General features: G+C 43.5%; 1 protein-coding gene across 5 annotated transcripts in view; it reads right to left on the reverse strand.

Moving 5' to 3' along the window:
- BACH2 (BTB domain and CNC homolog 2) overlaps positions 1-12,937 on the reverse strand; it is a 330,646-nt gene that overhangs the window by 250,675 nt on the left and 67,034 nt on the right. For all 5 annotated transcript variants that reach the window (XM_070559166.1, XM_070559168.1, XM_070559165.1 and 2 more), the window contains exon 2: positions 1,158-1,270. Coding sequence is in view for 2 of the 5 variants with exons in the window: in XM_070559164.1 (XP_070415265.1) it covers positions 1,158-1,270 (113 nt within the window). In the remaining 3 variants the exon portion in view is untranslated. The remainder of the gene's footprint in view (positions 1-1,157; positions 1,271-12,937) is intronic.

A 12,937-nucleotide genomic window follows, 5' to 3' on the forward strand; every position in this document is an offset into this window, starting at 1 on the left:
TCACATGCTTTTGTGTCTAAACATAGGCTGTGTCCTTTACCTGGAATGCCTTGCCCTACTTCTGCATCCAAGAAATTACCATTTATCATCCAGGATACAACTCAAAATGTTGCCTCCTCTATATTGTTGTTTCCAGATCCCCTAGAATTGGATGTTCCTTCTCCTCCTCCTTCTTCCCCCCCCCTTTTTTTTTTTGCTGAGGAAGATTTGCCCTGAGCTAACATCTGTTGCCAATCTTCCTCATTTTGTTGAGGAAGATTCTCCCTGAGCTAATATCTGTTGCCAAGCTTCGTCTTTTTTTTGTATGTGAGCTGCCACCATAGCATGGCTACTGACAAGTGGTGTAGGTCAGCGCCCAGGAACCAAACCTGGTCTGCCAAAGCAGAGTGTGCCAAACTTAGCACACTTTGTTAGAACACTAGCCATGTGGCCCCAGAATTGTCTGTTACCTGCTGAAGGCAAGACCCAAGCCTCATTCATTGTACATCTCCAGATGTACATGAAGGCTCCAGAGCGTCCATCTTGTAGCCAACTGCTGCCTGCTAAATCAATGAGGGAACAAACAGAAATGTTGCAGACGCACCTAAGACTCTCTTGCAACAATGTCTAAGGGACAACTGTGTCCCCAACATCAAAAACAAAAATAGCAAATATTAACAAATGCTTATAATGTGGACAGGCACTATGTTAAGTACTGGTGCACATATCAACTCACTTATCCTTACAACAACCCTATGAAGTGTCGAGGTACCATTATAACCAGCATCTTACAGAAAAGTTAAGCCACTTGCCCAAGGCCATCAAAGCAAGCATATGGAAGAGCTGATATTTAAACCCAGGCAGTCTGGCTCCAGAGCCTCAATCATCTAACATTCGTGCCAACGCAGTTATACTAACAACCAGTATGTCAGCTGCTCAGAGGCCTCTGACAAACACAAGTGACATCTCTGGAAGACTATACAACCGTAGAGTAGCCATCAGCTCCTGTGAACGTGCCTGTAAACACTGCTCACTGCAGTCACACAACTCTCCAACCTCTGGAACGCTTCTGACAGGACAAGGAACCTCCTCACACCATGGAAAGATACTACGTACCGACGAAAAATCATATTACCATAAAGAAGACGAAAAGGCTGATTCCCTAAAGTACCTCTTACCTTGTTCATGCTGCAGGGACTGGAGCGAGGGATCAGACATGTCACAACGCGAGGCAGCTCTTGAAGATTCTCCTCGTTCCTGTACACCTCACTTCCCAAAGCAGACAGCTGCACTGCAAACACGAAGAGGAAATCCATTAGCTGGTGCTCGGGAAGGCACAGAGCAATCCTGTGTCCATTGGAACTTTCTCCCATGATGGCAATGCTCCATGTCTGTGCCATCCAGTATGGTAACCACCAGCCACGTGTGGTGACCGAGCACTTGAAATGTGGCTAATGTAACTGAGGGCTAAATTTTATGTAATTTTAATTAAAATATAAATGTAGACAGCCACGTGTGGTTAGTGGCTACCGTACTGGACACTGCAGATCTAGAGGGTCAAACCAAGAGTCTTGAGGCCACAGACACTGGGCATGCAGTGCCCGAGGAATATCTGGATATTATATGCTCAGAGTGACTACAGATACATGGGGACAAGAATACCCATTCATTCAATAACTATTTTTTGAGTACTTACTAGGTGCTGGGTACTGAGGACACAGTGATCAATAAGCCAGAGAGGTCAGTGACTGAAGACTTTCTAGATCAGGCTTTGGCCTCCTTAGGAAGGGAAAGGATCTAGCATGTGAGCACCTATTGTGCGCCAGACCTCAGTGCCTTCCCCGCGGCCCACAAAGAATAGACAGGCATTTGCTGGAGCCTGACTATACCATTGCCAGGGCTTAATGCTAAAACCTTCCAGAGCTCCCTGGGAGGTGGTATCCCAGAGGGAAACCAGGAGGTCAGTCCCCCATGGGCCAAATGAACCACACGATCCAACACCTCCTCAGATAAAATAAGAGTCCATGTTTTTATCGATGTTATTGGTTCTTTAGGTCGGTTTTTTATTCCCTTGAACACATTTTAGAGTAAAACAGTTATTGTACAGTTCCAGGGTCCTTTATTTTGAGGAAATATTAAGGAAAAACAAAGAAAATATCTTTGACCACTTAATTAAAATCTGTAGCCTTTTTGTTTGAAAGATGTTTATGGGTGGACTTGAGAGGAGAAGAAAACATTGTAAGGATCTTTGTAACCATCTTATTTCTGCGTTATTTTTTCAGGTTGCATCTAGGAAGAATTTATATATCTGAACCTTTCCATAAAGATTAGAACTGGAGGTTTAAATGGAACTACAGTGCCTTAAAATATTTTTTTTAATTATAATAATAACAACAATAATGAAAACGTTCAATAGGAAAAGGAAAAAGTACTCATAATCCCACTAGCCTACCACAATCACCTTTAGTTCCTAGCAATTAGCTTTTGTCTACTGGAAAATGACACAAAACCCTGGCACGTCTGCTAACTGAGTGAGAACACAGACAAGTCCAAGGCTGTATTCCTCATATTAATAACGTCTTTCACTATTAAGAAAATGATTTTGCAATTTATATTTTAAAAAGATTAACTCCTACTCCACACACATTACTATTCTGTGAACATAATATTATTAAATTTCTTTTATAAATCAGAAGATAGGAAGAGGAAATTGCAGATCACTCCCTGGTTATTTGAGAGAGATTCCAAAGAAAATATCACATTCAGTCACAGCAATAACATATTTTAACAATGATGTACAACATGGAGAGACCCTGGATCCTCCAACTCTGGAGCCTAAATATATCCAAACACCCCCATATATACAGGACGCCAGGGTAACCACTGCTTCAAAATCAGGAAAATTCAGTATCTAATTCTAACCAACCTTAAAGTGATTGAAAGAAAATTAGGCTTACAACTTCTACTCTTTGAATTTCCAGAAGCAGATGCTAATGAATTTCTGAGTTTTAAAGTAGAACTCTATATACATTGTTGCCTTTTTAACATATGTATTCGATCCATGTAAAAACTACAGCCCAGCACTTAACTGGGATGTTTGTCCAAATGCCTTGTAGATATCCGCGGTCACAATTCCATTCAATGTACACATTGGTATCAACACAGGAAAGGCGGGCACAAGAAGATAATAATAAACAGACAAGGATTCTTGAACATAATTTCCCCAAGGAAATTCCACCCAGCTCCAACCATGCCACGATCCCCATTGCCTCAGAACTTGGGTACAGAGTCTGCAATAAACTAATTACAGATCCTCCCTTGTGGCCCCCCCATGCCATGCACGTTGGTTTTACAACAAAGTCAGAATAAAAACTCTTCAAAGGAAATACTAGTCACACAGAAAGTTCTTAATAAATATTATGAATAGACTTTTCTTTTTGCTTTCATTTGCAGAACCTAGGATGATGTAGACTATTAACATAGGATCTTAAAAACAATGTTGATAATTGTTGCAGGTTGCCTTCTGGATTTTTTAAAAAGGAAAATCTTTTCATGTCCAGGATTGTAAATCTTTTAAAAAATATCCTTAAGAATATTTTACAGCTTGATAGTGCTCAAAACTGTACAATGCACTTTTATATTAATACTCTCAATTAGTACTGATAACAATACGGAGTGGTAGTTTTCCTAATTAGGAAACCAAAGGCAGAGAGGAAAAAGAATTCTTCTTAGTCATGCTGTAATAGGCAGAGGACCCTGGGCTAGAAGTGACTTCACTGAATTAAAATATGTACAAAGACCACAAATGAAAAACCTCCTCTAATAAAATACACACACACACACACACACACACACACAAAGACCACCATTAACAGAAAACACCTCAATGAACACAGACAGTTTTAGAAACTGGGTCAGCTCGCTTCTGGACAGCAACCAAAGAGAGTGGCCTCGTTATATGAAGTACTTTCAATCTCCTTTGAAATAGAGTGTACCTGTTGTTTTGTAGCCAATTCAGTTTATGAAGAAGGTTAGAGAAATCTATAGCTTAAAACAGGAGGGACTGCCTCTTAAGTATAAAGCATTAGGGAAAAAGATACCTGAGTCACCATGGTGGAATTAAGGGAGTTTCCTTTTTATTCTATTCTTCAATGTTTCTTTTTAATTGTTCAAGAAGTGGGATTCTTCTGATACTTAACAAAAGGAAAGTACAGCTGCCTTTAAGTTGATCCCAGAAGCTAATGTGTGACATCTACTCAGTTGATCCTAATAGAGGTGGTTCAATGGGCAGCGAAGCCTGTGGTCAACCCTAGGCTTCTAAAAGGGTAATGGAATACCCTTCATCTTCCCAGGTGGATAGGAGAAGCGTATGCAAGCAGGAAGGTGGAGACAGGGTAAGTGTAAGAAGAAGAGATCAAAGAGAAGGAAGAGAAAAGGTGAAGGCTGCGAAGAGAGGAGAAAACTCAAAGGGCAGAGGGACAGACAGACAGCTAGACACAGGTTCAGTGATGTGGCCCAATGCCCCTCACCAGCCAAGTCCTCACTACGGAAGGGACTGAGAGATTCGGGCTCCTGGTGACAAGGCCACATCCTATGCTTCTGGAGGATTACACACTCTCACGTGTAGAGCCGGGTGTCAGCAAGTGGGAGCTGGAGTAAAGGGAAGACCGGGCCTCCCTGTTTCACCACTATTTATTTCCCATCAAGCTCCACCTACCACAGAGAAGAATCTATTTTACCTGGATGACTGAGACTACAGTATACAGGGTTGGTGACAACAGCCTAAGTTGACTTTATTCTCTTCTCCTCACTCTATAGAAAAGCTTAAATGTGTCAAAGGGCTGGGTTTTTGTGTACTGGGCTATTTCTTGGCCCTTGAAAATGCAACTAATATTTATTGCCAATGTAGAATGGGATATGATGAGTCGGGCTCATCTCCTCACTCCAACTTCCCCACCCCCTTCCTAGACGTTCATTCTAGAAGGCTTTTGTAACATAACTCAAAGCTGGGTAGCTCAGGCACTCCTCTGGGAAACAGGCCCACAGGAACAAGCAGGCCACTCCTCACAGTGTTAAGAGTCTCACTGGCTTTTAGATATAACACACTCTGAGGTAAGTCTGTGGCATGGTCTCTTGTCCCTCCCCTCCGTGCCACTGAATCCAGCAGCCTAAGTAGAGAGCCAGGGCATGAGGACAAAAGAGCTTCTGGGAAGTAATAAGAAGACGAACAGGCTTTGGTGAGAAAGAGAGAGAAGGCAAGATGACAAGAGTCTAGAGGAAATTCTCTAAATCTAGGACTTAAGAGGTTGGGAAATCAGATGAAGAGATGAGAGAAATATCCCTAAGATCCTCCACCCTGTTTTGATGGGTTTGAGTAATCCACATGTCTCTGAAGCAGATGTCTCCTGACAACCTTCAGCTGGAATCCTCGTGCAAGACTGGATAAATGTAAGACCATTTTATTACAGACAGTCCAATCCCTCCCTTCCACAATAAGGAGTGTGGTGCTGGGATTAAAAGATCCAAAGGTAAAGCAACCAACAGATGGCTGCTCCTCCCCCAAATGCACGCACACCTCCCAAGTGACTGGCTCCTTCCCTTCTTCTGAACAAAGAGGCAGAGGGACCAGAGCAAAGCTCCCTGAGGAGCTTCTTGCAGGTCTTGCTCCATCTTCAAAGTTACAGCAGGCATGTGGCTCTGGTTCTTCAGGACCTGCATGTCCTTGCTAGCCCCACATTAAGGCAGCAAGCATACCACGACGTGGTTCTGCCCCAAGAGACTGGACAGTGTCTGCCCTTCTGCCTTGTTCCCTGTGCCCCCACTTCGTAGCATGCCATGGAAAACACACATCAAGCATCATCAGATGCCTTCTTCCCCAAGGACAGGTTAGGCAATTTGAAAACTAATATTCTGAAATTTTAACTAGTATGTGAGCTATGGTTCAATATGAAATTATGATAAGGAAGGGGAAATGAGAGGATTATAAATTATAAAGGAGAGAGACACTGTTGGTAACACAAAAAAATTGCCCTGAGAGCCAGATGGGGAGTAGCAGAGTGCCAAGTGGGAGAGCGTCCACTGCTTTCACATGACTACTGGCATACGTGCTGCGGGGCTCCCATGCTTAGGCGAATCCTAAGTGAGGATAGCTAATGTTCAGAATCAGGGCTATCACTCTATAAAAGGTCAATTTCAGTCTCCCAGTGATTTACTAATACCTTCATTAAAGGTATAATACAGAACCCTTCCCAAGAGGTTACCTGGCTCAGCCCTCTTCTCTTGCCTGGGTGACTACCTAAACCAGAGGATGCAAATTCAGATGACTACAGGGGTCAAGAAAGAATGAGATGACGGAATGGTCAGGCCAGCAAAGACAATGTGGGGGAGACGTGCTGGAGAGTCTGCCACTCAACTGTAGATCCAGGAAAGTAGGAACAAGGCACATGTTCCCAGAACTTCTGACATTCAAGAAGGCCAGGAAATTGGGCAACTATGTAAAATCACGTGATTTTTTTAATGCTGGCAATTTATATGAATACTTCGGAAATCCCATGGGGTTGGATTTGGTCAGCCAGTTTGCATCTTCTGCTGTGCACTTTTCCTGTCTGTCAGGGGATTCTTTGTTCCTTTAAATCTCCAGGACCGGAGGCTCCGAACCTGTCTCCTGATCCTTCTAGGGTTGTACCATTGTAGCAAGCCCAGCAGCAAGAGTGGGCAAGCAGGGCTCAGAGTCACGTCAGACAGTCTGAATATCAACTCTGCCTCTCTGTATGTGATTTTGGCAAGTTACAAACCCTCTCTGAGTCTCTATTCCTTCATCCATAAAATTGGGGAAAATTCTTCGTACCTCCTAAGATTGTTTTGAGGATTAAATGGAGTAACATGAAGAAAGTACTTGATGTATGGTATTAAAAAAAAAGATAAAGCCCTTCTCTTCCTGTTCTCCCATCACCATTCAGCACCACCTTATTCTGCTTGTAATGGCATGTAGGTGTTACCTCTCAATCACTCTAGTGGATTCTAAGTATTTCAAGGGAAGAGATCTTGTCTGTTTTATGCCCAAATAGCCAGCACCTATCCCACTGCCTTACACAGAGGAGGCACTCAACATATACAAAATTTAATTATAATGTTGCTACGGACTGAATGTCTATGTCCCCCCCGCAAATTTATATGTTGCCTAATCCCCAATGTGATGGTATTTGGAGGCAGGGCCTTTAGCAGGTAATTAGGTTTAGATGAGGTCATGAGGGTGGAGCCCCCATGATGGGATTAGCCCCCTTACAGAAGAGATACCAGAGAGCTTGCACATGTGTTCCCTCTGCCGCCTCCCCCAACACCCTCCATGTGGGGAAGTCAGCTGTCTGCAAGACAGCTCTCACTAGGAACCAAAGGAACCAGCACCTTGATCTTGGACTTCCCAGCCCCCAGAACTGTGAGAAATAAACTATCATTTAAGCCGCCCAGTCTATGTCATTCTGTTATAGTAGCCTGGAGTGATTGAGACAAACGTTTAGGAAGGTCTTCCTTAAATCTAGAACCAACTGAGCCTATTTCCCCTTAGTCTATCCTCTTCTAATGCTTTAATACCAAGATCTATATCTATTCCTTATTTGGCTAGAATATTTTGAGACTAAATGAAAAAAAACAGGTCCAAATTAAGAATAAAATACTGAAGAATTTTCTCTTGAGAAGTATGACATCACTTTTAGGTCAATGGGGTACTCTTTGGGTACTCTGCATACCTCAGAAGAAAAAAATTAAACATAAGAGATTTCATCACCCTATTAATAAAGAATCATACTTTAATTTTAATCCTAATTTAATTTTAGCATCCTCAACTCATGTTTGCCAACTGCATGTCATTGCATGAGGTGTACTTGGTGGCTGTCCAGAATTCCAGGCAATCCCCAATCCATTTGTCCACTCTGGATTGAGAAAGCTGAGTTGTATTCATCTAGGACAAAGATTTACCCCCCAAGCCTGACTCACCCGGTTTCTTTGATTTTATGCTGAAAGAATCCCAGATACCTTCAAACAATCTCAGCTTCCCTCTCCCTTGGGGGGTTTGCTGAACAATTCAGGCAAACACATTTCCTGTGATTTGGTGAGAAGCTAAAATAACTCAAGAGAAGGCCTAGTTGGTGGGATACTTCAGAACAATACCCTGAAAAGGAAGCAATGACAAGGGAAATCAATAAGAAGATATCTCTTTACAGAAGCTCAAGGGGACCACCTATCTCTCCAATAAAAGGTTTCCAATTAAGGGACTTAAGTATTCTCAAGAATACCTTGAGGATAAGTAAGCTGTAATGAGGGGCAATCGCCTTCCTGGGGGCTAGAGCTTACAACAGCAACTCCTCTGCTTAGTAAGCCAGAGTGGATGTAATGCCTTGTTCCTCTGGGAAGAAACTTTCATTAATCCTCAGAAGAAAGCTCAATTTGACATGATGGGCCCTTGTCAAAAGCAGTCTCAGGGATTCTCTGTTAATCTCTGCTTTCCGAGGCTCAAATTCTGTGCTTTCCAATACAAGCTTCTCTTTAGTGTGGCTTGTTCTTTGTGCGGGTGTGCCACACCCTGAGTTGTTAACCTCCCCAAAGGGATCTAGTGTTTGCTTCCTCCAGAGCCCTAGGCTTTTAATGCTCTTGCACCATTTTAGTTCTACGTCAAAATAACTGGAGTCTGCATACCACGCAGGTAGCATAACTACGGACCCCACAGCTATTCTATCAACGTCACCTTGGATTTCCATCTCCCCACCCCCGTGCCCCAAACACACACACTCAAAGCCCCACACAGACTCTGGGGAGAATTCTTCTTGTCCCCTTTTGGCAAACAGTTCTTGTGTGACTATAAATACCACAGCGCCTAGAGCCTAGTGCCAGGTCTGAACCACCCATGGCCTAGTGGCGTCAATGTCTTCTGGTACCTGGGAATTTTCCTTTCCTGCTTTCAAGCTCACTATGCACTTAACTACTTCCTATTTCATCCCACACACCTAACGATTTTTCTGGGTGATGAAGTGGGTGTAGAGGGTCAGAATGCACCAGCTCAGTATACTGTTCTGCCAGAAACGTCTAGTTTTTGGTTCCCTAAACTCAATTCTGCCATATTTAGGGTCCCCTGTGTGGCCCTTTAGCTATAATTCAGGCTAGAGCCAGAAATACATTCTTTGCAGTATATGCAATAATGTTGTAACTCATACCCTAACACTGTCTCAAACAGAGAGACACTGAGTGAGGAAGAGCGGAAGGGTAATGGAGGCATTGAGAAACGTGCCCTCAGCCAGCATCAGCAAAGCACGCAGTTACCCCAAGGAAACAGTCACCTTCCTGCCCAAGGCTGCACTTTCTGCAAACAACTAAGTTTGTCCCCAATTCTGGGGAAAAGAATCTGCCTTATGTGAACTTTTCCATGATTTAGAACTGGATGAGTGCACGCTGATGTTCTGGCAGCATCAGAGAGGCAAAGATGGCAAGAAATAAAACAAGGGCACAACCACCTCACCACATCACAACTGTGGTCAGGAGAGTCACTGAGTTCTCTAACAGCAGCCAAGAGAACAGCCACAGAAAACAGCTCCAGCAGCCGACCTGGAGGCCTTGTCCCTGGGGTATCCTCTGATCTCATTACAGCAGTCGACACTAGTCCTCACAAAACAAACAGAGGAAATTTATGCCTGTGGAGAACTCCACATTCCTTGTTTAACGAGAGTTCCAGCTTCTGAGACCACAGCCACCGGGATGGGGAGGATGTCTACTTTGCTCCAAAGAAAGAACTGTCGTCACTGCCTTGCCCTCTTTCTGGGGCTGATACAAGGGCAGTGACCTGGAGAGAGCCACTGACCTTGTGGCCTGGGCTCTCCGCTCTGGTCCCTGAAGAGAAGTTCCCTTTCTTCTTATGTCAACATCCCTAAACTCAGTCAGTGGGGCCATTTCCTCTTGAACAGCTCTGGGAAAGTCACTACAACGCAGCATTGAAGGGTTCCACCTGCTAAGGCCAGAATTCCAAGAAAGAGACGGCTCTGTGTAACAAAACTTTAGGTCTTCTGGTGGGAAAAACTTTCCCCTAAAAGACCCTTGGCTTGAGCCCTGGAAAACTTTACTTAACTTGGGGTTCCCACTTTCAGCGTAAGTGGCAAGAGGGAAAACGTTATTTTATACCCTTTAATTCAATCTCAGAAGTAACTAAGGCCCCAGCTCATGAAGCAGAGAGTGGACTTCCAATCCAAAATAAGAACAGAGCAGTGGTTCTGAGCTGGCGATTTTGCCCCCCGGGGGACATCTGCAATGCATGGAGACACAACTGCTGTCAAGACTCGGGGAGGGTGCTACTGGCATCTAGTGTGTAGAGGCCAGGGATGCTGCTAAACATCCTACCACGCCCATCACAGCTCCTGTAATAGAATTACGTGGTCTAAAGTGTCAGCAGTGCTGAGATTAAGGAACTCTGATGCAGAGGGAACACTCAAGGCTGTGAGTAGGTTTTTAATAATGACAACTCTTAATCACATTACAATAATGTTGATATCATGCAGTCAAAATATTCACAATTAACCACCACAAAAATTTACCAGTTCTCTCTTCAACTAAAATAAATGAAAACTGCCTTTTAACTACACAGAGGAAGATCATTAGATTGGCCTGGACAACAGTGGAGCAGCTTCAATATTAGACTCTATTATCAGCAGCACTCTGAGCGCTGTTTATTCCAGGTCAAGGTGTGATCTGGTGCTTACTATCATATCATAATTCAGTGGTAAGTACCAACAGAAGGAATTTATAAGTTCCCTGATTACTAAAACCGTACATGTAACCTGAGTATATCCAGGTCTGGAAAAAAATGGCAAAATATTTCAACTTTTAAAATACCAACAAAATATGAAGAACCGTTGGTGGCGTTGACCTACATTCTAGGGAAGCTAAAAAAGAAAAAATAGCTGCACAGTAGGGCCCTAAACAAATGCACAACTGCAGAAGTGTATCATAATGAAAATAATGATGGTGCATATTTTGAAATTCTCCCATTTCTAATTTTCTGTACCTGTTTCAAAATACTCCCTTTTCTCTACATAGCATACTTTCATTACATCTGATGTAAGAATATACACTTAGATAACCCAGTCATTACTCTCTCATGAACTCTCTTATTCTAGCAAAAGAAGGAAAAATCCCCTCCAAGTACAGTTAGTGCATGTAAGTAAGTTTGAAGGAGGAGAAGAAAATGAATTTCATGAATGAGCAGGAGTCAACTTTTTAATGGAATGTTTTAAAGGCTTGTGGTATAAACAGTAAACAAAACTGATTCACTAAATGTTAATACTGTTTACCATGATGTAACAGTTAGGCTTTTTTTAATGTTCCAAAAACTAGAGGAAAATGAATACTGTGGTAGGGAAAATGATACCTTCCTTGGCATTTCAAAATCATTGCTCAATTCCCCTCGAGCGAGGAAGCCATAGTAATGACTTTATTTTACCTACCGCAATTATGGTACACCTCGAAGTAATTCTCCACAATATCCCACTTTCCTCCTTCCACTCAAGTCCTGCTCAATAATCTCTGGAAACCATTAACCAAGAGTCCTGTTTCAATTTTCCTCTCCGCCCTCCCCTGCTGCCTCAGTCATGCTGGAGTCAGGACAAAGCAAACTTGTCTTACATCACAGAGCAAACTCATTTTCTAGAAACCGTCCTGTTGGTAGTTTACCGCTACTGGAACTCAACACTGTCAACAGTGTGGTCTTTGTGTGGTGGGTGTTGTTTAAAAAGAATTTTTTTAAAGTTTCCCCACACCCCGTTCCTCTTTTAAAGACAGGCAGCAGTGTGCGGCGCCCTTCCAGCCTGGCTCCACCCTGCTGTGTAAACTAGACATTACCTTATACACAAATGAATCTACGGCATTCCTCAGTCTAGCTGCCTCGCTGCAAATTCCTACGCTCCCCAGCAGCCACAGCAGCACACACTCCCCCTGGCTGCCCCTCCTCTTCCCCCACCCTCCTTTTTTTTAATTTCCACTGCCTCACTGTGTTTTTGTGTAAATGATCTCACATGACTCAACAAATCCATCTGCCTGAAGCAGGCCAAGTCTGGAGCCCTCCCAGGAGGGAGGAAAAGAATTGCTTTGTGGAAAGGACCTGGAGCTCTGCCCTTTCTCTGGCTCGAATTACCCGCCTGTCAGGCCTGACGGATTTGGCTAAAAATAAAAGGAAGCGGGCCGTGAAAAGCAGATGAATGGGCTCAGCAGTTCCTTAGATAACACAGGCCTGCTGTTGCCCAAAGCTCCCCAAACAGAAACTTCAAATGCGGGCCTGTGAGTGCCGGAGGTGGCTTCCAGGTGAAAGGGGGCTGTCAAGTCGCGGGAGGCGGGGAACATGGCCTGTGGTTTAGATTTCTGTTTCAGAACTTTGTGGGTGTGTGTGTGTGTGTGTGTGTGTGTATGAGAAAGAGAGAGAGAGAGAGAGAGAGAGAGAGAGAGAGAGAGAGAGAGAGAGAGAGACGGAGGCTCTTGTATAAAAAGGTTCTCAGAAAAACAGTAGAGTTCAGTGGAGTGAAGGCTTGGCTTGTAAAAAAAGAAAAAAAATGTTGTTTCCACTACAAAATTACCCTTCTCCCTACCTCCCAACACCAGACATTTTAAGCCTCCCGATGATGTCACTTCTGCATTCAGAGCCAGCAAAGAGCTAAAAGTCCTTCTTGTAAGTGTATGCCCAGCGCCCGCAGTGGGTATTAAGCACTTAGGTTGGCAATGTAATGACACACTGTAACAATCTGTAATATGAAGCAGTCAGCAAAGCCCTGGCTCTGAAAGCTCTTTCTCCGACCATTAACCATATGTTTGGCTCCTCGGATAGCCAAGCGGGTGTTCCAGCGTACCATCTGGTTTCTATCCACACAAGCAACTGCAAAGCACAGACTGTCTCCCTCTGGAGCAGCGTGTTTCTTTTTCTCTCTTCTCC

The sequence above is a fragment of the Equus przewalskii genome, chromosome 9 (assembly GCF_037783145.1).
Source record: "Equus przewalskii isolate Varuska chromosome 9, EquPr2, whole genome shotgun sequence".
Classification (NCBI taxonomy): domain Eukaryota; kingdom Metazoa; phylum Chordata; class Mammalia; order Perissodactyla; family Equidae; genus Equus; species Equus przewalskii.